This window comes from Balearica regulorum, chromosome 7 (assembly GCF_011004875.1).
Source record: "Balearica regulorum gibbericeps isolate bBalReg1 chromosome 7, bBalReg1.pri, whole genome shotgun sequence".
NCBI lineage: Eukaryota > Metazoa > Chordata > Aves > Gruiformes > Gruidae > Balearica > Balearica regulorum.
Genome location: NC_046190.1, coordinates 34,145,886 through 34,173,403, shown reverse-complemented (window position 1 = coordinate 34,173,403; position 27,518 = coordinate 34,145,886). Strand labels below are relative to the sequence as shown.

General features: G+C 42.9%; 1 protein-coding gene and 1 long non-coding RNA gene across 13 annotated transcripts in view; one reads left to right on the top strand and one right to left on the bottom strand.

The window, feature by feature from the left end:
* Positions 1–19,929, top strand: part of JMJD1C (jumonji domain containing 1C) — a 168,619-nt gene extending 148,690 nt beyond the window's left edge. For all 12 annotated transcript variants that reach the window (XM_075758833.1, XM_075758829.1, XM_075758830.1 and 9 more), the window contains 14 exons: positions 179–331; positions 3,181–3,270; positions 4,624–4,751; positions 4,933–5,146; positions 5,630–5,844; positions 6,290–6,568; positions 7,551–7,719; positions 8,116–8,206; positions 8,328–8,458; positions 9,633–9,755; positions 10,779–10,918; positions 13,162–13,338; positions 18,538–18,669; positions 19,020–19,929. In XM_075758833.1, the coding sequence (XP_075614948.1) occupies positions 179–331; positions 3,181–3,270; positions 4,624–4,751; positions 4,933–5,146; positions 5,630–5,844; positions 6,290–6,568; positions 7,551–7,719; positions 8,116–8,206; positions 8,328–8,458; positions 9,633–9,755; positions 10,779–10,918; positions 13,162–13,338; positions 18,538–18,669; positions 19,020–19,109 (2,132 nt within the window). In that variant the 3' untranslated portion in view covers positions 19,110–19,929. The remainder of the gene's footprint in view (positions 1–178; positions 332–3,180; positions 3,271–4,623; positions 4,752–4,932; positions 5,147–5,629; positions 5,845–6,289; positions 6,569–7,550; positions 7,720–8,115; positions 8,207–8,327; positions 8,459–9,632; positions 9,756–10,778; positions 10,919–13,161; positions 13,339–18,537; positions 18,670–19,019) is intronic.
* Positions 19,642–27,189, bottom strand: LOC142602645 (uncharacterized). The gene is made up of 2 exons (XR_012836403.1): positions 27,031–27,189; positions 19,642–21,502 (listed from the first exon to the last, which is right to left on the bottom strand). It is a non-coding gene; the product is annotated as an uncharacterized LOC142602645 (long non-coding RNA).
* Between the last annotated feature and the right edge of the window lie 329 nt (positions 27,190–27,518).

Genomic DNA, 27,518 nt, shown 5'->3' with positions numbered 1-27,518 from the left:
GTGTAATGCAGCTAAGGGGGTAGACGTTGATGGTCTGTTTATACAGGATCACTTTCCTCCCCCCCACACCCAGTTCCGTCTGAGAGGAAAATGACGAATGCTTCATCTATAAAGACTGTTCATTCTGTGCTTTGCATTTAAATTTCAGTCCTTTTATTCTGCTTATTTTGTATTTCAGCCAAAATTGCATGGAAGAGAGCAGTGAGAGGAGTCCGTGAGATGTGTGATGCATGCGAAGCCACATTATTTAACATTCATTGGGTCTGCCAAAAATGTGGATTTGTGGTCTGCCTAGATTGTTACAAGGCAAAGGAAAGAAAAAGTTCTAGAGGTTAGTTCTTTATGAACTAGAGTTACTGTATAGGCTGTTTATTCTCATTTGTTGTAGAGCTGCTGATCCACTAGCGTAACTGCCTTCCTGTAAAGTGCTAAATTACTGCTTGTGTGTTTTGGTTTCTCTTAGATCTTTTTTGCCTCCTTTTTTGTCAGTAGATGGGTAGAATCAGTCATTCAGAAAGCAACTGCTAGGGGGGCTATTTTAGGTCTTTGTCTGCTTTTCAGACTTTTTGTGTGGGTTGTCTTGGATTGCTTGTGCCTTGCCCCTCAAGGTTTTATCTCGTTCTTCAGCTGTGAGGCTGGCACTGCATTACACTTCCCTGCTTTTTGGTGTAACTCGGTGCCATTAAGCCTTGCCTTGATTTGAGTGCCTTCTGCAGTCCTCCTTTGGAAGTACGTGGTTTGTCATACTGACTTAACAGCCTACTTTTTTATTATAAAGTGAGATGGAGAAAAATACTTGACGTAGTATTTGAAATGAGCGTTAATGGAGGTTTCACAATCCAGTAGCCTACACGCATACTCAGTTTAATCCAATTCCTGTGTTTGGTGGAAACGTCTAGTTTAGTCTCTCTATATAACAGGACTGACTTGCAAACCTTTGATTTCTGAGTGACCCAGCCTGGTTGCAAGTGAAAGGAGGAACGGCTTGGAAGATTGATCTGGTCGTTCAGCCCTCAGCTGCGACATTGGTGCTCAGGCTGCTGGTTGGAAAGGACTGCCTTCCCCTGGGTGGCAGGCATTGTGCCATGGCACAGTCCTGCGGTCAAACGCTGTGCCAGGAACTGATTCAAGTATAATGCTGTTTTGAAAAGCGTTTCCATGTTTGTCATAGTAGCATAATGTCACAGATGTGAAATGTTAGTAAAATAAAGTTTAACTGTTAGATGGCAAATCTTTGATAAACGGAGAGACTCATCCACTTTGTCCTTGGCTTGCAGTGAGAGGCCTCCTACATTGTGGTTATAGGATGTTCCCAGAGACTTCCAGCAAAGCCTGAAGTTTCTAGGGATCTTAACATCGGTGTTTTCCAACACTGAGAACAGTCATTAATGCTTTAATGCTGGAAGCTGCTTCAGCAGCTCTTAACTGGCTTAAGTCTGTGTCTGCGCATGTGTGTGCATCCATCTGACGTGGCTTGGGATGTACGCCGAACCTTATTTACCCTAGTGGGAACATGCAGTCAGAGGCTTTTTATAGTGTGCATGTTAACTAGCCAGGAAAATTTTAGTAAAATGTCTTCAAAGCTTAAAAAAACAGTATACAGAAGCAGGCTTCTTTTCACTCTTCTAACAGGGAAGACTTTCTCCTTACTGTTCATCACAACATCACATGGAACAGCAGAAGTATGATAGCTTCCCTCTCTGCGGCTTTATTTCTAATGATGCTGTAGGGTTTGTGTGAATTACCTCTCTCCTTTGGCACTGTCTTACAAAGTTCAGAACCACCCACCCATCTCTGTGTAATAGCACTTAATATTACACCTTTTTTCTTGGAACCAGTAGTTGTTTCTACAGTTGCTATATGTAATGGAGAATCCCTTGTTTTCCCCCGGTTCAGCAGGAATGTTAGAGGTTTAAATATTCCATATCAATGACTTCTCTCATTACTACATGAATGAATGAACGTGCCTCCATTGTTACCTTCAGAGAGTTCATGGCACCATCAAGTGGATTGCCATGTTACGGCATTTCAGTGATAAAATACGTGAAGTAGATATATGCTATGTTGTTTTTTGTTTTGATTTACGTTTGTGTCCAGTTAGATATGTCAGTGTCTTAGGAGTTAGAAAAACTACAAAAGCACTAACAAATCTAGTACTTATCTGAAAGGAACATTTGGTATGTTGTGTATCGATTACAGTGCAAGAAAATAATGCTTTAAATGTGCTAAATGCTTCCTTCAGTGTATTCTTTAGTTTATATTGCTAGAGCTGAGCGAACTAGTAAAAAGGTTTGAAGAGTCCCTTAAAACTAGCAGTTCAGTGGATGAGGATCCAAGACTGGGGGTTGAGAGAGAAACTGCATTCTTATTTCTGTCCCAAAATCACATAGCAGATTGGTGACCAGTTGCTTGGCCAGACATTTTTTGCTCTCATTCTTCCTCTGTCTTGTCTTTACACAGCATATTTTTCTGGCAGGGACAATCCTCCTGAAACTTTATGGAAAGCCTCTCTCTCCTACCAGTTAGGCCCTCTATGCTGCCACAAACAATTTTCAACCAGTACATACAGACTTGTGGTTTCATGATTGTTTTAATCTGACATAAATCCATGAGGCAACTTCCATCTCCTCTTGTGCCGCCAGTAACATCGGTGCAGCTGCATGGCAGGCCAAACCAGAGAACTGATTTGGTTAAAAGTTCATCTTTTGGGCTTGTTTGGCCCTCTCTGAAGACAGCCACTTTCATTTGGGGCGTGGATTGTGTCAAATTAAATTAGCGGTACAATCGCAGCCTAATCGTATGTCTCTTCTGTGTTAGAATTCATCGAGGGGGTCTCACTGCCTCAGTAGCAACTGTACAGGATTTCCACTTGTGCTAAACTGGCAGCTCTCTAAGTGTAATAAAAGGAATATACTTTGAAACTTTGAGGTTGTTGACAAGGGTCTACGTTACTGATGCAGCTATTTCAGATTTCAATATTGTAAAAACTCTTTGGTTTTTTCCTTATTGTGAAAAGCAGCTGTTGTATGCAAATCTTTGTAATGCAGGATACCAAGAACAGAAGACTTACAGTATGTGTAGAAAACCATTTCTAACTAAAACAAATCTGAAAAATGTTAGTTAGCTCTGTCTGTGTACCAGTGTAAGAAAAGTAAACCACTTGGGAATGTCATTTTGCAGATAAGGAGTTATATGCTTGGATGAAGTGTGTGAAGGGACAGCCTCATGATCACAAACACCTGATGCCAACACAGATTATTCCAGGCTCTGGTAAGACCACCTACGAACAAGCAGGATGTGTTTTTTATCCCAGTCTTTCTGTGAAGAGAGGACAGAGTTCGTTCTTTCAACTTCTCATTTTCATTTAAAAACCTGCGAATTGTGTCAAACCGTCGCAGGAAGGCAAGGGTTTCTGGGCAGTTAACAGCAAGGGGCACAGCTGATGAAGAGAGAAAGAGGAGTATGCTGACAGATGTTTGAAGGGGTTTTGGGGACAGGTAGTGAAGAAATTCAGGGTGTTGTGACTGTTTTGTAACTTTCCAGAGCAGAATAAACCAGCCAGAATGTACTTTAAAAATCTGACCTTAGCCAGTAAAATCTTAGAATAGTACTGCCGAGGAGCATTATGTGACAATAGATTTTTGGGGGGTTTGTTTTTCACTATTTTCTGTCCCAACCCCACCCACTGAAAAAAGATTCATGTGTGGGTTTGGTTGGACATCTGATGGAGCATCTTAAAGCAAAACGTAGTGAAAGAGCTTGTGATAAATGAAAAACTAAGCAGTAATCCTGAACCCAGCTAAATTCGTAATTCTTACAGTCAAGTAAGTTTTATGAAGAACTGCGGTTAGGTGTGGTGGTTGTTGGTAGCGCAGCTTTGCTTGTGATCTCTGGCAGCATTGATGCAAAGCAGAGAATAGAAAACTCAAATGTGCCCTTAAATGCATTGAGTAAATTCCTAAGTTATTTTGAGCTGGAAATACAGACTCGGTTATTATTTTATGGATTGTTGCATGTTAGTTCAGGTAGAAATGAAGGTTGGTTAGATTCCATAATAAATTCAAATTGTGACGTTCCCCAGAACAGGTTCTAATCTGAAACTGGTTTTAATTTTAAATTGTGAAGTGAACCACTCATCTGGAAATAGCACAGTGAAGGCTGCCTGCGTAACCTTAGTTTTGTTCTTCTGTGCTTACCCATTACCAAACAGCCTTAAATTACATGATCACATACTCATTTTTTTTGTCAAGACGTGGCTCACTTCAGCCTGTAGTTTGACAGTTTCATTAAACGAAGCACTGATGCACCCGTTGAACAATGAGGAGCAAATAACAAATGACTGGCTTGCTTGGTGTGTGCCATACAATTGGAATGCAGATTGAAGGTTATTCAGAAGAGTAGTGTGCAATTATTTAATTAAAGACATTGTGTCTTTCTGCACGAGCTTTCAGGTAAACTGGATAGTTTTTGTAGTATTTTTGAGTGTTATATTTAGCATTCTTAATAGTTTCAATTTTAAAAAGGTTTGGAGATAGCATTTTAGCATCATAGTGTGTGTATTGTAAAGAGGGCCATAAAATGATTTGAGAGCTCCTGATGGTTTTCTTCTTACTTGTCTTCTAGTTTTGACAGATCTTTTAGATGCTATGCACAATATTAGAGAAAAATTTGAAATGAAATCCCATTGTCAGTGCTCCAGCAAGCAGAGCACGCAAACTGGCAAGCTCCCTGCAATGAATGGTGTGTCCCAGGTGAGTCTAAAACATGTATGTACCTGGCAGTTTGTTCAGGTGTTCTGATTGTTGTGGATTTTTCTATTTGAATAGTAGTAGTTGCATTTTAATTTGCATGTACGATGGTTCAGTGCTAGCCTTGTCTTTGAAATACATTAAAGCAAAGTTATATAGTTAAAAATAAATTTGTTCTTTGCAGGTTTTGCAGAATGTCCTTAACCACAGTAATAAGATTTCTCTGTGCATGCCTGAGTCTCAACAGCAGAATACTCCTCAAAAGTCCGAGACAAATGGTAATACAAGTCCAAGGAGTGATGTAAGCACAGACAGCAAGTTAACGCCACCTGAATCCCAGTCACCGCTGCATTGGTTAGCTGACCTTGCAGAGCAGAAGGCCAGAGAAGAAAAGAAAGGTATGTGTTTGAAATTGTCATACCATGTCCATGCCATTGAGAGCACCAGTGATACACAATTGAATTAATTAGGAAAAATTCGCACAGTTTTCTGTGCGACAAAAAGAAAAGATGTTCTTTTCCCCCTTAATTTTAATCTTGAAACAGCAATGCCTTCTCCTGGTGGCATCAGTCTGTTACCAGAAGAGCCACTAGTGGAACGCATGTATAATGTGGCAGTGTTTCCAGCTATAGCATCTCTCATTTGTGACAGGTACTCACTCAGCTGCATGTCTGAGGTGCTGAGGAAGGCCTTTTCATGGTCACACTGTTTGACTGCATTTTGAAGGATCTAGTTCATCCTCTGGTGTGTTTTCAGGTGAATAAAGTGCTAGTGCTACAGTGTATTACTACTGCCACTATAAAATGCAGGATACTGGTGCTGTTCCTATGTCTGTATTGCGATACAACACTGTAAACTTCCAACGATTATTTTTGTTTTAGAGAACAAAGAATGTCCTCCTGGAAAACATGCAAAGGAAGAGAAAGACCAGGATAGTTTGGAATCGCCAAACTGTAAAAGCTCCCCCCCTGCATCCCAGAACAACGAGCAGGGCTCAACCTTACGAGATTTATTAACTACAACAGCAGGCAAACTGCGTCTAGGTTCTACAGATGCTGGTATTGCTTTTGCTCCAGTTTACTCCACAGGAACAGCAGTAAGTGTTTACAAGATGCATGGTTTTTATATCAGGATTTGAAAATCTCTGTCATTTGTTTTGGTACATTGTAGTTAGAGCAGTCTGATAGCTGTATTGTTTTAAATATTCATTTATAATTAAAATTTTATTACACACACATACGCATTTGCATTAACATTTTATTATAGTGATAATTGATACATACTGTGAGGAAAATGTCCATGGAGTTAGATAAAGCCTTAACTTGACAAAGTAAAGGAAGACTCCAATATGTTGAGTTTGGTAATAACTATATATTTCTAATTTCTTCCATGTAAGAATGCATGTAGTTTCCTACAAAGGAACCAGATAACTGCACGCTTCGAATTGTTAATGAAATGTTGTCATTCTAGTGCAAAAGGAATTGGATGGACTTTATTTGCTTTTACATTGTTTAAGCATACATTTGTTTGTTTTCTAATAGAGCGGCAAGAGTGGAAGGACTATGCCAAACATTCTTGATGACATAATTGCTTCAGTAGTAGAAAACAAGATTCCACCAAATAGAGCACCAAAGATAAATGTAAAATCTGAAATAAAAGATGAGCCAAAGGATGATAGAAAATGTATTCAGGATGACTGCAGTAAACTGTACAGTGATATTCAGTATTCGTGGATCTGTGATAAGCATGTTTTGTGGCTCAGAGACCATAAAAACAACAACAACTGGAAGCTCTTCAAAGAGTGCTGGAAACAAGGAAGGGTAGGTAGTGAGCTGTTCTGTCCATGAAGTGACCACCTCAGTGTGAACACTGGGGGAGTTGTGTTAAAGGACAAATTTGCCTAACTGCATGTTTGAAAATGTATCGTTAGCAGTGGGCAAAAGCTTGTCAGGTATAGCCCACGTACGAGCCTTGTGTAGTTTAAACTTCAGTTAACTGCTACTAAAAAATTACGGGGATTGACATTTCAAAAAGATGTGTGTATGACATCTTGGGTATGGTCGCTGTTGGAGGAAGTGTTAACAGCTCAGTAGGGCCAACATCTTCAGTGTGTGTTTTGGATCCATTTGTACTCCGGTTCAGTTGAAGGAGGTGTTTATTCTTCAGCCAGGCCCAAAGAGTTGTGGTGAGTGGAGTTAAATCCGCTTCCCAGGGCTCGGTACTGCAGCCAGTTCTGTTAATATCTTTAGTAATGATCTGGATGATGGGATCGAGTGCACCCTCAGGAAATTTGCAGATGACACCAGGTTGGGTGGGAAAGAAGGGCAGCAAAGCTGGTGAAGGGTCTGGAGCGCAGGTCTGATGAGGAACGGCTGAGGGAGCTGGGGTTGTTTACCCTGGAGGAAAGGAGGCCGAGGGGAGACCTGATCACTCCCTACAACTACCTGCAAGGAGGTTGTAGCCAGGTGGGTGTTGGTCTCTTCTCCCAAGTAACAAGCAATAGGACAAGAGGAGGTGGCCTCGAGTTGTACCAGGGGAGGTTTACATTGGATATTAGGAAAAATTTGTTCACTGAAAGTGTTGTCAAGCACTGGAACAGGCTGCCCAGGGACGTGGTGGAGTCACCATCCCTGGAGGTGTTTAAAAGACATGTAGATGTAGCGCTTAGGGACGTGGTTTAGTGGTGGACTTGGCAGTGCTATTAATGGTTGGACTCAGTCATCTTAAAGGTCTTTTCCAACCTAAACAATTGCATGATTCTATGAAAAGGATAAATATTTTTTTAATTTTATTTTTTTACAGCCTGTTTTAGTGTCCGGTATGCATAAGAAAATGAACTTCAGTCTGTGGAAAGCTGAGTCAATTAGTCTAGATTTTGGAAACCAGCAAGCTGATATCTTGAATTGCAAAGACAGTATTATTTCAAACACCAATGTCAAGGAATTCTGGGATGGTTTTGAAGATGTTTCAAGTACGTAACTTCATATATATTATTCCATTGATTCTGAACGTGGTCAGTGTTGGCAAATGCAGTTAAAAATACTCTTTATGGATCTTGAGGCTTTGAAGAAACTTTAAAAAGAAAGCTCTAAGTAATCTGTTTCCAGAGAATATGATGGAAACTTGCATTTTGTACCTTTGCAGAATTAAAGATACACTAATATACTAGTTCGGTCTGACTAAGAAACCAAACAAATGCCATTGTTCCTCAACTGGTTGAGTTTGTTTTGTTTCCTTCTTGAGTCTTGAAATTAATTATCTCCTGTTCTATGGATGAACAGGTTAAGAGTTCAGTTACATGTTTTAGTTGAATAAACTAAAATACCTACAGTGCGTTAGTTTTTAGTAATTTCTGTGTTACTTGCAGAACGGCAGAAAATAAAAAATGGGGAAACAGCTCTACTAAAGCTGAAAGATTGGCCTTCTGGTGAAGATTTCAAGGCTATGATGCCAGCAAGGTATTTGAGTTTAATATTAGATATTCTTAAGCCAATCTCTATGTTGGGTTTGAGGTTGGTTTTTTTCCCCTCTGGGTAATGACACAAATTCAGTTACATTCTTCTTTCTTTTCTCCTCCAGATATGAGGACTTATTAAAAAGTTTACCCTTGCCTGAATATTGTAGTCCAGAAGGAAAACTAAACTTGGCTTCTCATCTGCCAGGATTTTTTGTCCGTCCAGATTTGGGACCCAGACTGTGCAGTGCATATGGTGAGTGTGCCCTAGAAATGTAGCAATTCCCTCTTCCCTTACAAGTATGGAATATCACAGGGTATAATGCTTGATAGAAAGCTGAGCTTGTTAGAGGTTAATTGTTCACTGAATGTAGGAGAAATATTTTACTGACTTGCATATTAACAGTGCGTGCGCCTCAGGCATGAGAGTTTATTTGCTTCTGCGTTTCTATCATTTCTTTCGCTGTTACGGTCTTTGGAAACATATACGTGGTTAGCTACTTTTACACAAAGAGAGATCCCATCTTTAATGCCATATGACAAAATACTTCAGGAAGTAGTATTGTGTTCATAATTCTGGTCATAAATAAATCTCAGCATTTTTCTCTTAATTTGTATTTTTATTGTAAACTGTATGCTCAAAAACTTGTTTAGAAAAGGTTGTTTCCCTCAGACTTTTTCCAACTTTTTCCTTCTCTTGCAAACAAATTTATTCAATTCTGTTTTACAAATTGTTGTAATAGGATGAGAAATTACTTGTAATTTGTGTCATGATGGCTTTGATTAAAAAAGTTCTCCAGATGTCCTTTGAAGTAAATCTACTAAAGCTAGTGATCCAGGCATGGGTCTGAGGAACTGAATCACTAATGACACTTTTATGTAATACTGCTGCAAGGCTTAGTGTTCAGAAATGTCCTTTTGACTTAAGCACGTACATTTTCACCTCTTAAAACTAAAATTAATTTTCCTCTGTGCTTGGGGATTTCTTTTGGTTAAGAACTTGGCTTACAGCCAGGCATAAAAGTGACACATATGATTTGATAACCTTGTGTATTCATTGTACTTAGATTCTGCCTTGAACAACCCAGAAGGTTGAAAAGTTGGGAAGGAATGTAGTGGTCAGGAAATGTCTTTGATTATTCTGCTGAAATGTGTTTTGTTCTGACACAACTGCTACCTAGGGACAGTTACCTGGGCTAACAGTTATCTCAAGATCTTTGTTAAAAAGTAACATTTTCTTGTTTTGCAAGTGTAACAAAAGCACCTTTGTAGTTTGTGTGTCCCAGTGTTTTTACATTAAAACCTATCTGTACATAAAATGTTTTTTTGTGGTGCTTGGTGTACATTCAGAAATTTCTTCTCAGCTGTTGCACGTTTCTCTTTGACGGTGAATATGCAATACAACAAATGTTAATTTTATCTTGTAACAGGTGTGGCTGCTACTAAAGACCATGATATAGGAACCACAAATCTCCATATTGAAGTTTCTGATGTCGTGAACATCCTTGTTTATGTTGGCATAGCGAAAGGAAATGGAGTGCTTTCCAAATCAGGTAAAGGGAAGCTCACGGTAAGAGGTGTAGATGGGCTGAAGGATCTGCCACTTCTAAAATTGACACTGTACTTCTGAAGTGGGTGAAAGATGTCCATCAGAATTTGCTTAAACCTGGGAGATTCTTTGTCTTAAGGATTTGCACGCACATTAATTCTGCATAAACCACGCTGCAGTTCATGAATTATGAAATGGTATTTCAAACTCTTTTCACTTTTTTTGCCATTACCGATAATTGATGTACCATTCCTGTGCTGGGGCTGGCAGAGCTAATGAAAGGGCAGGATGAAGGATTTTCTCTGGAAGCTGTGGTAGTTCTAACAATTATGTCAGGATGATGTATTTGGCAAGCCCTCTGTTTATTCTGCTCCCTCTGGATGCACTGTGTTTGCTCTATTGAATTTGGACTGTAACATAATTTTTCTGCACTGGAGAGCTTAAATTGGTGTATGTTAGTCCTCTCTATGAGGTTTATTGCTTATGTGAAACAGTCTTTAAATCACTTTGTTTCTTTCCCCTTCTTTTGTCTTCTCATTCCATAATCAGCAAATGTAGATTTTGGGTGTGACTGATAGAGCTGCAGTAAGGTTTGCTGTCTTTTATTTGCTTTGTTTTTCACTTGCGTACGCACCGAGTTAGCAGCAGCAGAACTTCAGCATACTGGGAGAGCTCTAACTCCCTGACTAGCTGCTGCGGAACGGCACACAAAACACTGCTTTTGCTGACTGCGAGAAAACACCTTTTTCGTCTTGTAATTTTTTGGTGCTAGCCCTGCTCGTTTATTTCAGGTAGGAGAATGTGTTCTATCAAATTCAAGAGGTGTAAAAAAGTTTTAAAAATTAACCGTTGTTTCATGTTCTAGTAACTTAATACAAATATCGACAAAGAGGATCACTTGGGGGCTTCTGTTGTATTCAGCAAACTTTTGTCTGCTCAGGCTCACTCAAGAAATTCAAAAAGAAGGTGTTTAGTTTCAGTTTTTCCTCTGTCTCGCTTTTAAAAAATATTTTTTATTGAATCTTAGGAGTTTTGAAGAAGTTTGAAGAGGAAGATTTGGATGACCTTTTAAGGAAGCGGTTGAAAGATTCAAGTGAATTGCCTGGTGCTTTATGGCACATTTATGCTGGCAAAGATGCTGACAAGATAAGGGAGTTTCTGCAGAAGGTTAGATTTATAATAGATATTTTATAAATATAATTGAAGCAACTGGTAAATCAAAGGGGGCTGGCAAAAACCACGAACCCCACTCCTATGCTTAGCGAAGGGGCGGGAGCAAAATTCTTTCATTTATAGCACGTAAAACAGATTATAATTGACCTGCTACATCAGTCAACAAATACGTAACATGATTCGTAGTCACCTCTTAAGAGTTACAGGTAGCCTGCAAACTGAAGGCTCAGGAGGGCATGGAGGTGTATCGTTGTCCTTCTCTAATACAAAGGGTAATTATTTTTTGGTATTGGCATTTGTAGGATAATGTTTTTCTGTTGCTGATCCATTCTTGCCTTATCAGATGCTGACATTTTTGTGAATTGTCCCATGCAAAAACACCCAACCTTGCAACCCAGCAGCCACCAATCTTCTTAGGGACTCTGCGTCACGTCATGTAGTTCTAAAGGACACGCCCCGCCTCTTACTGAAGACGAAAGCAGTGAGGGACAACGTACCCAAGGGCAGCAAACTCCTTCAGCGTTAGCTACGGTGCAGGTCTTCCTTCAGTAGCATGTGATGAACAAGTTAGAGCCACATCAGAACCTTTCAGGTCGTTAACATACTATGTAGGATGAATATCCACCACTGGGCCAGTGATAGTCATCAATGGCATTAAATTTAGAGATACCATCTTGGAAGCGGTTTTCGGTGCCCTGTCTGCAGTGTGCTTTCATGTTCTAGAAGGCGGTCTTGAAGGATGACATAGAATTACCAAAATATCACTGAAGTGGTCGCTCGAGGAAAAGAAGTCTTCACTGTCTTCTACTGTGGGGAAAAAAGTCAGATGAGTTTTAACGGGCTAAGCCAAAGGGGTCCATAAACAGGCTGGAGGCCAAGGTCTACTGCAAGCAGGAAGAGCCTAAGAAATAGAGCTTTAAAGATTCTCTGGGACAATAAAGCAGTGTTTCAGTCCCAGGACAGCTGTCCTCTGGTGGTTTGAACATTTGCTCTTTGGCAAGCTGAACTGTGGGGAAAAATGAGCACTAGTAGACAAAATACAGCTAATTCCAGGAGGCTGTGAATTATACAGCTAGGCTTTTCTCTTCATTCAAAAAGTGGATGCTCACAAAGTAGATGCTGGCTTCAGTTTGGAAGAGAGAGTTGTGAACAAAATCACGAATGCAAGGGAATGGGTGGACATTGAATAGTATTCAGCCTTCCTGCTTGCAGAGCAATTAAAGCAAGTTGTGAAACTCTCTGAGCAGCAGGTTTAAAACAGAAGCGCTTAAGGCACTATGTAATAAAGTTTGTTGTTTGCTGCCACAGCTTGCCATGGTATCCAAAATGGTGTACCGCCTTGTATTTGTAGTGCGGTGGTATGTTTTAAATACTGAATTGGAGGTGAATTGGTGACTAGACCTCGGGACCACTTTGCTGATAAGAGATAGAATCTCAGTACCTTGGTAGTACAGAAGAAAGGTGATAATACGCAAGAACAGTTTCAAGCTCTGCATCACATAATTAAGTATATTTAATACCAATATGAATAAAAATCTGGTTTTAATGGGAGAATTGTCTCCTAATTCATGACAGATGGATTGGATATGTGTTTTTTATCTTTAGTCACTATGATTCCTTAATTAGCAATTGATTAAGGGTAACGTTTGTTCCCTTGTGGTTAACTTGATGAGAAATGGTTGTTGCACTTAAGCCTACCACTATCAGGAAGGTTTTTTTTTTAAACATCCCGTCATTTTTTCCAAATTCCTTGATGGGATGGTAGGAAAACAACTTCTTGTCATGGAGTGGTTGAGATTGGAAGGGGAGGTCCTTCTGTCCAGCCCTGTGCTCGAGCAGGTTGCCCAGGACCATATGACCCTTAGCTTTGCTGCTTTTTTCCTGAACTGAGGTCGCAGTGTTGTGTGCCTGTGTCAGAACTGACGGTTCTAAGTTTGAGGAATTGGCAGCATAGAAACTCTTGAGGTCAGATTTTATTTTCTTTATGAACAAAGTCACGCAGAGAGCATGTTGCTTATTAATAGATTATAGTGCCGAGTTCTTTAAAGCTCCGTGTTTTGGAGTGGGAATTCTGCAGATGTCTTCAGTTCCTTTGAGGTCCTTTTGAATCCCTAACTAAAATTCTCATTTGGGTATTGGGAACACAGTACTGTTGCTTTGTTAGGTGTACTTAAAACTCCTCAGCAAAAGGTTCAGCTCCTTTTGAAAGTGACCCGGAGTCTTTTCTGTACTTACAGATAGCAAAAGAACAAGGCTTAGAAGTTTTACCGGAGCATGATCCAATACGTGATCAGAGTTGGTATGTGAACAAAAAGCTTCGCCAAAGACTTCTTGAAGAATACGGAGTAAAAACCTGTACGGTTATTCAGTTTCTTGGTGATGCTATTATCCTACCAGCAGGAGCACTTCATCAGGTAATGTACATCTGTTTAAAGACACACAGGATTAAATAACATAAATACCATAAAATAACTTTTTTTCCAAAAACATAACTACATCTGTACCCAGATTTAGTTTTCTTACTGGTATGCATTAGTGTACAGGAATATACAATAAGGTACATCTGCTCGTACAGCTGACTAGCCAGTACTAACATACAGTGGTTTGAACGCTTGAAATAATACTGTTCCTTTTTTCCTTGAAAATGAAAAATGAGCAGACTACTGTTAACCACCATTTCCACTTTGCATTTCATTAGCAAATTTCTAAATAAACCGGTGTTAGTTATGGCAAAGTCAGGTTATTATTTTTTTCTTTTAAACCCAAAGTTAACTTGCCCCTGGAGAGGCAGGAGGAGGAACCCAAGCAGCTAAGTACCTGGATGCCACTTGTTGTTGCCTTCAGCCGTAGGAGAATTGTAGATACAGTTTGGGTGTAACAAGATGTTTCTGTAACGGGCTTTGGAGGTTGTTTGCTGCTCCACATTAAGTTCCTTTTTACAAAGAAGGTACATCAATCACTGTGAGTCCTCATTGTCCCTTCAGCAACTTTCCGTACCACCTTTGTAGCAGCTGGGCTGATTCATTCTTAATGATGTAAGAAAAAGTACTGCCAGTGGGGCAGTTCTGGAGAAATGGCGTGAATTTGTGTCGCAAGCTTCAGTCCTCTCCTAGCATGTGGGGTTTGTTACTTCGTTTTGCTTGTTTGTTTTCTCACAGTCTGCACGCTGCTTCTCCTTGGTGAGAAGAGAAGGAAAGCACACTTGTTCAGATATGATTTTTGGGCAGCTGTAGATAGATTTATTTCTTCACCCCATGAACATTTTCCTGTTGAAACAGGAAATGGAGCCTGCCGTCTTGCTGTCATGCCAGCTGTCAAGCACCACTAATGAGGTAGCTGACTACCAAGGAATGAGGAGCATCCCCACCCTGCAGTAGGGGTTGTAAACCATCGTGCTGTTAAAGACTTATCATTGATCTCCACTCGGGTTCAAGCGAGGCCAGGCCTTTCTGAAGAAGTTGCTATTTGGTTTCTGTTCTGTAGATCAGCTTCCAACCACCGCCTCTTCTGGGCGATGGAAACGATGACATACCCTGTCACCATGACCAGGGCAGCGGGGTTTTCTCTGTGAGAAAAATGACTGGGTTGTAGTGATGACAAGTGTTATGTCCCTCATCTGCCTGCTGGCTATTTCAGTTGCTGGGGTGTTGAAAGCAACAGGTACCTTACCCAGACTAGACTCCTTTGTCATTCCAGCCGCATTCTTTAGATGGATTTCATGTGGTGGTGTGCTAACCCTGGATGATCTGTGTGGATTTGTTTTCTGGCAAAAGAGAAAAAAAACCCCTCAAACCTGGGTGACCAAATACTGGGTTGTTGTAGGTTGCCTTTCCCTGTACCATGTCTCCAGGGCTTGATGTTCCTTCACAAAGGTGAAGGGATGTCTGGCATTGATGATATTCTTGGCTCCTGTTAGGCTAAAGCAGTTAGGACTCCCGGAGTTGATAAGATTTGTATTGCATCCTCCAGCAACCTTACTCTGATCTCTCAAAACAAGGGAGACATCCCAGATACAAAAGTGAAAAGGGAACCCACGGAAAATTACAAACACACTGGCGAATTTGTTTTATATAGCATGCGGCATTATATAAAGCCCTGCAGACTATAAACATGAAGTAGTGGGGCTGTTCCAGGCTTCCCTGCAGTTCATAGGTTTAAGGACCAAAAATAAGACCACTCTTAACTTTATCTCCTTGGCTTTAAACTCCACACTGCTTTTGAAGTGGTAATGTTCTAGCTCCTGGCACCAAGGAGTTAATAACATGATGTTTTTAAACCTTAGTGGGTGAAGCTGAGAACCTTTTCATCTTCAGCAAGAAGTTCCTGTGAATCTGCCACGTAGGAGGAAATGAAAGCATCATGTTCTTTCATGTACGTGTATAGTACTCTCTATATAGAGATGCATAAATACTGACCTTAGGGATCAGCACCAACACTTCATATATACAAAGCACATTCAAACACTTAAAAATAAGTCTGAACAAGAACACATACCAGGTTAAGTTTGCATGTTAAGTGCTTCAGATTTACGTGCACATCATGAATCTTTAATAATTTAAACTGGGTGACAGTTGATACTAAATTTGGTGGTAAATTAACATTTTTATTTTTATTTGCTCAGCAGTAAGGTGGAGTAGAGGAAATCGGGCTGAGGTACAGCATTAGGCACCCCGGCTGCCTGTGGTCAGCGTGTAGTGTAGCTCAGACACATCCATCCTGGAGCCAGTGAGGATTGTTGTGTCACTGCCGCTCCTGCTGTGCTGGTCTAGAATTTTATGGTTCTAACAAGGAGGAGGTTGTCTGTATTTCTTCAATTTATTCTTTTTTCCCCCAGCTTCCATGGATTCATGCCTAGCTTTTAAAGTAACTTGTTCTTAGTATTTTACAAGAGCATAGAGCATTCCTCTTGCTTCCCAGGTTTCCCTCTCCTCCCTGTGCGCTTGTAGACAGCAGTCACATTCCCCTTGTGATCATCTTAGTAGGCAACGTCAAGCTGTTCCGTGGTGGGGTGGGAGGGAGAGCCCGTCCTGTGAGCTGTGACGGTCGGAGCAGCCTTGTCAGCACCTCTTGGGGAGGAATTGCGCTCTCTTGTACTAGCTAGTCCTTGGCTCTCCTTGGAAACTCCCCCAGCTAAAAAAAGGGGGTTATTACTGTTCTTTTGACTGATTCGCTCTTTTGTCCAGTTCACTCTGGGTCATCCTGTATCACAGTCCTCCTCCAAGTATGCCCTCCCTGGTTTTAATTTGGTGACTCCAAATTTGTAAACTATTTTAGTGATAAAAAAAAAAGAAATACTTGAGTTGGTGATTGAAATGTGTTGTTCAGGCTGCATGCAAAACTTGTTCATAGTAGAACAGGTTATTATAATGTTGTCTTTTATACTGGTATTATCTTGATTTAACAGCAGGATTGTATGTTGTAAAATAACATGCTGGAGGTAATGCGACATCCTGGCGATGTTACGATAAGGATGTAGGGTAAAGGTCTGGGAGCTGCGTACGTAGAGCTGCTGGGCCGAGCGCTGGCCCCGGAGCCGAGCCCTGCAGGAAGTGGCTGATCCTTGGTGTGAGGACAGGAGGGAGACGGCTGTGCGGGGAGGAGCTGCGGCCATGAGGGCGGACGGCCCTTTCCTCCCTGCCCGCTCGCCTTTCGCACCCGGCTTTCCCGAGACTCCACCCGAGACTCCACCCGTCCGTCTCCCGGACCCTGCTGGAAAAACTCTGCCCTGCATGGGCAGGGGGCGAAGCTGCTCTCTCAGTTCAGCTGGAACCGGCACGGCCGTGGGAGTGCTGCAGTCCTCGCCCCACGAACCGCAGGGGAATCATCACTAAACATACTTATTTGTGTGTGTCGTCGTATCAGCTGGTATTATAAATCTTGGGAACAGAGCTGCCAGCAGGGCATTCCCATGTGAAGTACCAGACTGGCTGGGTAAAATCTGTCTGCCCCCCAAGACTTGCACACTGATAAGACAGGCCCTGGAAGGGAAGGAGGTTAAAGGCACAGTAGAGTGAAGGGTCTGAGGGCAGCAAAAAAATAATGCCCGCTCTGCAGTGCAGAGAGAGGGAATCAGTAAAATCTTGTCTCGGTGAGGAGAAAGTGAGAGAGTGATGTGGGATTTGCATGGGGTGGGAAGGGAAAGAAGGGCAGGTAGAGACTTGAAACAGGTGAGAAGCCTGCGAGGGAAGAGGGGGCTGGAGCCGGCAGCGCAGAGGCGTTTCAGCTGAAGCTCTAGGAAGTTCCCCAAGTGCTGGTGGGAGCCTTGTGGTGGCACATGTGCAGCTGTCTCCTTGCTGCTGGCTTTCTGACGTTTGCAAATTGTGTGGCATCAACAAACCCACTGCATCTCTGGAACGGTTTCTCTTCCAATTAATCTGCAGGAGGAACGGCACTGCTTTGCCCTTCTTGACCATTGCCAGGCTGCAGAAACCCCACGTACAGCACTAGGGTTGAGCTAGGGGTTACCCTCTGGGATTTCACCTGCAAAGGGACAGGCTACCTTATAAAACCAGACTTGAGCAGCGGTCTTGAGAATAATTTTTAAATGAAGTGCTGTCCTCCACTGTAGGCCCCAAAGGTTTTTTGAATGTCAAGTATCTCAGTGGAAATTTTAGAGTATGCATTAAAAATCTCTAGATTTTGCTAGGCTCGAGCTTAAAATACACAGATCTTCATCAGTGCTGAGCAGGGTGGGACTGTTCGTTTGCTTGTTAGGACGGCAAAGGCATTCCCTCCCCTCTCCACCCCCCTACCCCCCCCCCCCAGCTTGGGTGAGTTTGCAGAATTGACATTGCACAACTTCATGAGCAGTTGGAATTTGGGGAAATGAGGTTTTTGACATGCTAAGAAAACAGTGTAATTTCTAAGGGTTTAGGGCTGAAAACCTGATGCTGGGTGTTTCTGAAGAGGACAGGCAGGGTTTGGTAGTCAGGTCACAACCAAGAAGCGTTTTTTCCTTTACCCTGTCCTCAGGACACGATCTGGGGGGCAGGAGATGGTGTCCATTTCTCTCAGTAGTTACCTCTTATCAGTAAGAAGTATTTAGAGAAAAAAGAAGTGCTTTTTCCCTCCCCCCTTCTGAACCTGCCCCTTTGTTCTTTTTATTTTTTTCCTTTTAAATATTTCCACCGGCAATTACTTTTCAGCGAGCGTGGCAAGTTGTGCCTGGCAGTGTGGGTGCAAGCTCCCGGCCTGTCTGTGTGGCCTGAGGAGCCAGGTCCTGCAGGGCAGGGCTGCTGCGGAGTCGGCGCCTGCGCGGTGTTGTGCAAACGGCTGCGCAGCGGCAGCAGTACGCAGCAGCAGCGCCGGTGCAGCTGGTAAAAGGGTGGAATAACACATCAGAGTGTGCTGGATTAATGTCAGAGCCAAGTACAGGGAGAAGCGCCGGAGCACAGGCAGATGTGCGTTGTTGAAAGTGTGCCTCTGGCCAGAAGCTAACTCAGATAAGGCGAATACACTTAATTGCTCCCTACATAAAACGTATAAAGACGCCCTTTAGTCTGATAAGCCTGTGGTAAAGACATCTCAAGGCCCACTCTTTTCTCAGGTATCTCTGCCAAAGAATAACCCCAAAATACTAATTATCAGTCTCTTCTTCTTGTTATTTTGGATAGGTGCAAAATTTTCACAGCTGCGTTCAAGTAACTGAAGACTTTGTGTCTCCAGAACATCTTGTACAGTCATTTCACTTAACGCAGGAGCTGAGGCTGTCAAAGGAAGAAATCAATTATGATGATAAACTGCAGGTAGGAAATGAATGCAGCTCTGGAAGCTGTTGGGAAGGCAGGGCATGCTCAGGCTCATTGACATGCGGAGCAGTGTGTGGAGCTACTTCCTCGCTGCTGTTCACACAGAATAACAATGAGCAGCAGCATGAATGCCAGGGCTGCAAATGACTCTCCCTTGAGTTGCTGGTTTTATTAATTTTGCATGATGTTTTAAAATGTGTAAAAAAAGGTGTTGCCTTTTGTACTGGCTTGAGGTAGCCTTCGTTTTTTCCCCCATCCATTAGTCTAAGGGCTCGGTCCTAAAGACAGTTGCTTTCAAGAGTTCCTAAGTCGTAGACCTTACTAAAATGTGTCCGATGTTCTTGCAGGTTAAAAATATCTTGTATCATGCGGTTAAAGAAATGGTGAGAGCTTTGAAGATTCATGAAGGTGAAATGGAAGATATGGATGAAAACTAAGCGCGCTCTGCTTTTTTTGTGTTAACATCAAATGGAGGTTATTTTTTCTAATCTATGAACAGTATGCACACTAATTTAAGCTTCACAAACCATCAGTGCCAAGAAAACATAGTCATCGCATTTACTTGTTAATGACACTGCAACGGTAGAGCTTCATATCACAGCCACTGTGATTACACGTTAGACTTGCAAACAATTAAGCAGCATTCTGCTGTCCTGTATTATAATGTACATGAAGTTTGTGAAATGTCAAAGATTTAAGATGATGTATTTATTTTTGGAAGAAAACCACAAAATTCTATGCTATATTGTTGATCAAATGTAAATGTGACTTGTACAGTTTGCTAAAATAATTCAGATATTTTTCACTACATTGAGACAGTTACTGTGAGAGTAGGACACAAAACACCAGCTATTGCCTGCATTTGGGATCTTGCTGAGTCCGCACAGCAGTCATGTCATAATCTGAAAATTACTGCCAAATAATTGTAAACTTTGTAAAATATAAAGTATATAAAGTAGATATTAAATACAGACACTTCAGTATTTTATTGAAGCTATTCAGTGTACAATTAAACGTTTTCAAAAGGTGTAATTTATTTAAAAATTGTCTCATTTTGGTAAAATTTATGTGAACTTTTAAAGCTAAATATTAAACTTAATATGCTATGTAAATATATACATATATACATTCAATGATGTATTTTTTTAAAACATTGGCTTGCTTTAATTTGTTAAAAGTGCAAGTGTTACACATGCTTTGTACATTGAAGTTGAAAGGGGTTTTACATTTTCCATTAAAATGACTTTATCAAACGTCGTCTTGTCGTCTTCGGTTTCTTTACGTTTGTGGCCGTGTGCGACGGCCGAAGCCGTTGGCAGTAAGGGAAACACATCTCCGACGGGAATGCCTGGCGTGTTCTGCTGTGATTCCTGCGCACCACTCTGCCCTCTCCGGGTTTGAGACAAAACTGCGAGGGGAAGCGCAGGAGCACGGCTGGGATGGCTGAGCCAGAAAGAGCCTCTCCTGAAGAATCAGTTTCAATGTCACTTGTGTTCTGTCTTTGATAATCCCAACAGTTACTCTGGGTGAAGGGGGGAAGCAATTTCTGTAGAACATTTTGTTGTAGCATCGTGGCTTTTTACAATTAATACAGCAGAATAATGGATGTTTAAAAAATAAAAAAGACTTGTATCTCTTTTTATTTAATAATGATAAGTATTAGTGGAGCAGAATTCCAGCTCTAGGAGTTAATTTGAAAAAGTGTACATGGATTTAAACTACTAAAACTATTAAAACATGAAGTTTTTTATATTGAATGTTAGGTGCAGCTGTTGGCTAGCTTGTGACACCTCCAAAAGGGAATAGTAACTCCTGCTAACCGCTCCCAGTCTGACCAAGTCTGACCTGGGTTTGGGTCACACACACAAAAAAGTGTATAAATTATCTTAAGACATGAAAGCGCTTCTAGTTCCAGCAGTCAAGTTCTTTATTTACTTGGTTTGAAAACTTGGAATTTGTTTGAAGTCACAAAGAAATCTGTAGGGGTTAATGTTCCTGTGCTTGGCAGTGGATTCTCAACTTCGTACCGTTACAAGCTGCGTCTTCCTTTACGATGCCTGTGGCGCACAACTAGAGTGTTGCCTCAAGGTGCAAAACCTGCTGATGTACATTTGCTTAATGGCAAGTGGGCTTTAGTTGTGTACGTTTTTTTTCCCCCTAAAGTTCAGCGTATGTGAGTGAATTTTAAGTCTAAATACTCCCCACAAGTTGAGTTTTGATGAGGAACTGTTAACATTTGTGATACTTGTCGGGCTGCTGAAATCTGCATTCCTGCTGCAGATGGCAGTATTCCCCCTCGGGCTTTTTCTGCGCAAAGAGCGGTTGTTCGGGCCTGGCCAGTGGGCTGTTGCCACAGCTCGCTCCTTGTGCTGGTGCGTGTTGGTAGTCAAATGGAAGAGGATGGGTTGGTTTCCCCTGGGTTACCATCAGAAAGTGTCCCGTTGCTCTGTCTGTCCAGGCCAAAGCCTGGGGCTTCCTGCTCTGCCTTTTCTCAAAGGCGTTGTGGTGCTTCGCTGCGGGTGGCTGCGCAGCTGGCAGCACCCAGTGCTTCTACGTCTGAGCTCTGGTAGCGACCGGTGGGTCCCTGCGGGGCACTGCCGGCTGCCCCGTCACCCCGTGGCATTCACAGACCTGGGGAGGGATCCCCACCTGTGCCTGTCAGGTTGAAGTTCTTGCCTCCTCCTCGGGCGGTAACCAAAGGGGTCCCTGAACAGACGCTGGTCTGTATTTCCAAGTTCTTCCTATTAACGTTCTTCCTTTGTGACCTTTTTCCTGCCACCTTTGCTGATGAATCTTTAAGTGTCTGACAAAGTTGTTCATCTGCAAAAACCTGTGGGTGAAATGGATGGTGAAGCAGCCAGAATCCTCCCAAAGAAACGCCTGAGAGATTGACAGGATTTTAAGACCAAAGGTCTCATTTTGGAGAAGGAACACTGACGGGCTCAAGCTGCAGTGTTGCATGGCATGCTGCACAGGTGCTGGGGTAAGTACATCCTCGCTGCTTTTGTCGAAAGATAAATGTATCGATTTTAGTTTGAACTGGATAAATAGGATTTCACTCTAGTCACCATAGAGTTTAACTATCCACTCAATTTGTTTAGTAGAGTTTATCTATAGTAAATGGATACGGTAGTTACACCAGATGCATAGTTTTAAAATTTTGTGGTTAATGGGTATATCTGATGGATTTGCAATGCGTAAAAACCTGATCTGATGGGAATTTGGGAATGGGAAGGGACGGCCTCGTAACCTGCCCACAACAATGACAGTGTTTCCCAGTAACTAATGGGAGGTGAAGAAGCCAAAAGTGAGTGAACAAGGAAAACGTGGCACAAGCTTAGTGCAACAGGGAGTGCTGTAAAGCCTTTATTGTCATCAACTCAAAAAGACTGCAAGTCGCATGCTGCACGCATTAGCAGACCACAAGAGGTTGTTAAAGGTAACAGTTACTTCAAATACCACTAAAAGAGGCCAAAAATTCTGGGGTTTTTAAGTACTTAGTGTACCAAATTCAGCTCATTCACTATCTTATGATTTCTGGCTCCGTCACGTTGAAGCGGAGCTCCCCGCTCCCCTACAGGAAATCAGAGCAGGAAGCCAGGCTGGCATTGTGCTCGCTGCTGGTACGACCTGAGCTTTCCATTGCCCATGCCTGAGACTAGGGAAGGGGGTGTGGGGAGGTATTTCGTGTTCAGGTTAGTTTTTCCCTCTCGACCCTTTCCATGTTCTGCGAGGTGTTACTGGGCACGTTTTTCTCATCTTCCTTCTCTGAAGATCTTTAGGAGTTTTTCTGGTCTACAATCTCAATTATTTTAATATAGCCAAAAGTATTCGATGAGATCAGCTGAAGCTGTGTGAGTGCAGGAACACTCAACTCCTAGAACAAGAATATGAAGTACCGTGTCGTCCTTTGCCACCTTCCTGTTGAGACCAAGCTCTGCCTTGACCTGCTATGCTCTCCATCAAACTCTGCCTCTCTTTCTTTCTGTCCTTTGAAAGCTCACATCTCAAAGTCATCAAAACTGCAAGCTCCGCTCTCCACACCCTTCCTCCTTCCCTCTCCCCTTTCCAGCTCCTTATCCCCATCCACTGTGCTGCCATACAGTGAATGACCACGGCAATTTTCTTCCTATTGTAACTGCAGAGGTAACTAACAAAGGGTAAGTAATTAGCAAAGAATAAAGCAGGGCTGCTATGACCTGAAGCATTTCAGCATGGATGGATGGCTGTGTATATGGTTTTGCAGAAAAAGAAGTTACTGGATTGCTGAAATTGCCAGCAGTAAAACCGTGGTCCCTGTTATGCGGGTCAGATGTAGGGGGTTGTAACAGTCTGATTTTAAAATCTATTTATTTGACTCTTCCAGCTTCATGGAAGTTGCTCAGATCTGTGTGTGTAAACTGAACCCCCATCTGATCAGCACTACATTCTCATGCTCTCTGACCTTTTCGGTAGGTGGTAATTTTGTTCGTACCCTCTCCCGTGACATCCTGTCAAGCCCTCTCCTGCTCTTGCAGCTGACAGCCTTCCCCACCCCACGCCCGTAACTGGGAATTTCCCTTCCTTCCTCCTTCCACAGCCACCATCGCCCTGTTCTGCTGCTTTCCCGTGCAGGATGTTTGTGCTCTCCCCCACATCCGCACTGGCCGAGCTGCCTCTCCCTGTTGAGGCTCCCTGACTAAGGCTTTGCTGTGCTTTCCCCTCCTAAGCCCCAGGTCTGCCTCGGTGTCAGCTCTCCGCTGTGCTCCTGCTTTCCACCTTTTGACTTGGGCTTTGTTCGCAGGAGTCCCGCTTTTCCTTCTCTGCCTTTGTGTTCCCATGATACGTGTGCCCTAGGAGGGCAGGGGAGCACTCCGTGGTGTGGGGGCTCCTCCGGTGCAGTCCCTTTCTTTCCATCTCAGCAGGGCGACCTAGGAAACTCTGACCAAGGAGCAAATGATCTGTAGCGTTGTGCATTAGCAGCACACACAGACTAACCTCTGTACTTTTTTCATCTGTCCTCGTAGGTTTTGAAAAGGAAGTTACGCTCTATATATAGCTAGTAGGAAAATGTTGCCTCACAGCAAATTGAAGATGTTTTACCTGATGGGTTGCGAGCAAACAGTTGTGTTTTAAACATGGGTCCTTCTAAAGCTAAGTGGTAGACCGTAGGATTTTTATTGTTATGTTTCAAAGTGAACATTTCTGGTACCTTCCAACCATACCAATACAATATATTCTTGACACAGATGCCTCTTTCTTTTTCCAGGCCCTGGGCATGTGGTTTTATCGTACCTCTGTGCTTCCTTAGTGGAATTAAAGAGTTGGGTTTAGTAGCTCTGAGGCAGGAAATCCTGTATTTTCACAGCTCTAAAGATTTCATATTGTTTGATCTCAATAATACCTTAACTCCGGCAGCAAATGGGCCTGAGGGAACCCTTCAAATGATTACAAGACAAAAAGCCTGGGTAAGTTTAGGCTACTTCTGATACAACAAACATGGGAGAGAAAGGAGGTGGTGGGGGAGGGAAGATTGCCATAGCTCTGAGTCTTTAAGGAGCAAGGAACTACTTTTTTATACAGTTGAACTCCACAGGCCACGTACTCAGGCAGAAAGGTCTGGCAAATACTGTCCAGCCTACACCTGATTTGTGGTAGCCACACTACCACTCAGATGACTTTTGAACGGTTTGACTGATTGATTTTGGTTTTTACTGTGTTTTTAGGGATTTTATCAGCTGTTGTGACTGTACTAGCTTTTCTCCACCTGTTTCGCTAGCCTGCTTTCACAGAACCACACAACAGCCCAGGTTGGAAGAGAACTCAAAAGACCATCGGGTCCAGCCTTTCACGGGGAAGGGAGCTGAGATGCAGTCCCCACCACTGAAAGCAGGGCGACAGGAATTGCAGGTGGCTAAAGAGCTGCTGCTGACAGGAGAGTAGGAAGGAGTTCGAGGCCAGAGCTCCTGAAAATAGAAATGCTCTTAGAGGAAGAGGTCACAAGATTGTCTTTTCCCTTTATATGAAACCAAAATGCAAACCCCAACACTTCTATATTTTGGGTTTAGCTGTCATTGTGAGCAGCAACTGGTGGTGCAGTCTGCAGATTTTCTTCTCAGGAGACCCCATGTTGCTTCCCAGCTACCTTTCTTTGGTTTCTCCTCCTGTGGAGATGCAGCCAGAGGTCTGGCAATTACAATTTCTTTTTGCAAAGCATATGTTGGCTGTATTCAACAGGGATAATATTTCTGTGTTCCAAGACAAGAGCGGTTGCTGTGGTAAAGCGAAGTCTATGAATAGAAGTCAGTGTCTGGACACATGTTTAAAATTGGTTCTTGGTGAGACACTTTGAAATAACAGACCACAGACATTTTTAGTTCTGCCTAGCATAAAACAATATAGATCAGACTCACCGCCCATGGGAATCTTTGCACATGCTGTGCCAGGCTTTGGTTACACGCTGTGTGACTGCTGATAACTTACTGCTCTAGTTCATGCAAAATTGCTTACTTTCTGTATTCAGACACTGCGCCTTTTCCTTATTCTTGAAAGGCCTGGGGAACAAGCCGGTTAACATGACGATGGCAAGAACAAGACAGCGGAAAGGGAGGCTCCGCTTTGCAGCAGGAGCCGAGCAGGGCGCGGGGGTTCCACCAGGTGGCGGTCGGTGGCAACCAAAGGCTCCAGCATCCAGCAAGCGGCAACCGGCTGCGGGCCCGCCGGGGCGGAGCGGAGCGGGGCGGAGCGGCGGCAGGGCAGGGGCCCGGGCCCGGGCCTCCTGCGGCGGCTGCTCCGCTACCCACAGCGCTGGTCCCTCCGTCTGGTGGAGGGGAGAGAAGGAAGAGCATCGCTGTCGGTGGGAGGAAGGCAGCGTGGAAGAGGTGCATAAATAATGGCAACTAACCCAGGTGTTTGTCATGTCATGATGGCAGAACTCAAGCTGAAAAGCAATAATCATTGAAACCAGTTTTAAATTGGTGGGGTGTAAACTAATTGTTGACAGACATTGGAGAAGAATTTCCTTAGATTTATCACTATATATCTATAAAACTTGTCCTCTAGTGGTGAGTATTCTCTATGCAGCCTTTCTTTAAATGGACTGTGTTAATTGCTTAGCTCTGAATTCAGACTGAAGAATTCCTTACTTGGAAAAATTAAAACATTTCATGTGATTTCATAATAACGTAGCTTTTCCTTGAAATGTAAAGGATTGTATAAGGCAAAGTCATTATTCAATGGCTTCTTAGCTGTAGGATGTTTTAGAAACACCCCGTGCTGCTGGTGAAAGGTGTGACCCTCCCTGCTCCCACATGCCTGTCTTTGTGCAGGCTTCGTGCCTGGCTGGCTGTGCTGCGGTGTGGGAGGGAGGGAGGGAGGGAAAGAGGCTGGCAGTGCTAGGATCTCCTTTCAGCAGGAGCACACATGTTGTTCACTAGGCGGTGATCGGACTCTTTACCTGGTATCGCCTGCTCCAGCTCTAGGACGGGCTCTGTATTACACAGAAATACTCAGCTTTCCACATCACCTTCATAGGGCTTGTGTGACATGAGCAGTAACACTAGCAGTGCTTATACTGCACCTCATTGCTCCTCGCCTATTAAAGGGAACGTGGCACCCATTCTACTTTCTGCATCACTCACGGGAGTGGAAAACTCTTGTGCTAAGCCGTGCTGCTTGGAGTTTGATTTCAGCAGCAGTCATGTGTTGAGTAGGCAGACTGCAAGAACAAACAAACATTTGGAGAGAAAAGTTTTAACAACACTTTCACAAGTAGCAGTGTGGAGTTTTGCCCCTACTTGGCTATCTTCCTACAGAGAAGCAGCTTCCTTTGGATATGATTTGTTTACACAGCTATACATGAAGGGACAGTTTAGTTTTAAAAACAGAAGGTAGAGCTTGCAATTCCCCTACCCCTCGCCCCCTTTGAAAAATCCAGACTCTTCAGTAGAGGTACCCAGGCTAAAAATTGTTTCCTTCTCCTATAGCTGCTGTTCGCAGGGACAGGTAACATGTCTGTCTGTAGATAACAGCCCTGGGCTATCATCCCTGGCAGTGACATGAGATAGGTGCTTAAATAATTTTATTTCCTTCTTGTGAGCACATACCATTTTTTTTGCCTTCCTTAGATGAATAGAAACACTATGCTCCACTACCTTGTTACCTGTACCAGCCAGGCAGGTGATGGTGGAGAATGTAACTTGCCCTTTTGTGGGAACAGTGAGCTGGGGCTGACCTGGAACAGGTTACCTCATCACAGCTGTTCTGTGGAGCCATGTGCTAAACTGCTCCAACTGAAAAAGAACTTATTTTTTTCCCCAGCAAGATTAGTTTCCTGCTACAATTCAGCACAGGGGACCTCCTCTAATGAACTCGTCTTACCTTTGTTTCCATAGGCTTTTCCTAGCCTCCAGTCCCTACTCTCCTTCAAGGAAGCACAGGAGACAGCAGGTATACAGAGGAAAGGGGAGAATTTGCACAGCAGTAAGGTGTTCTTGTTGCACTTCCAAGTCTATTCTGGAAGAAAAAGGTACCCTTAGAAAGCAAGCTCACCTTGTAACAGAACAAGAATAACTTAAAATGAGGTAGCTTGCAACACTTCATACTTTTTCATTAATCAGTAACAGCTACAGTTAACTAATGCCTCCACTACACACTGCAACACCCCCTGGGAAAGCCTGGGTTCAGGTAACACTCTAGTGCAGGCGTAGCGCTGGCTAACTCTCTGGGGCAGGGCTGAGTGTGAGGAGGGCTGCACTGCCCTCCTCACAAACCAAAACCCTGAATGAGTGTGCACAGCTCTCATGGCACAGTTCGTTCAGTTCTGGGCAGCCTGTCCCCGAGCAAAACCATAGTGCTGCTTCCTCTGC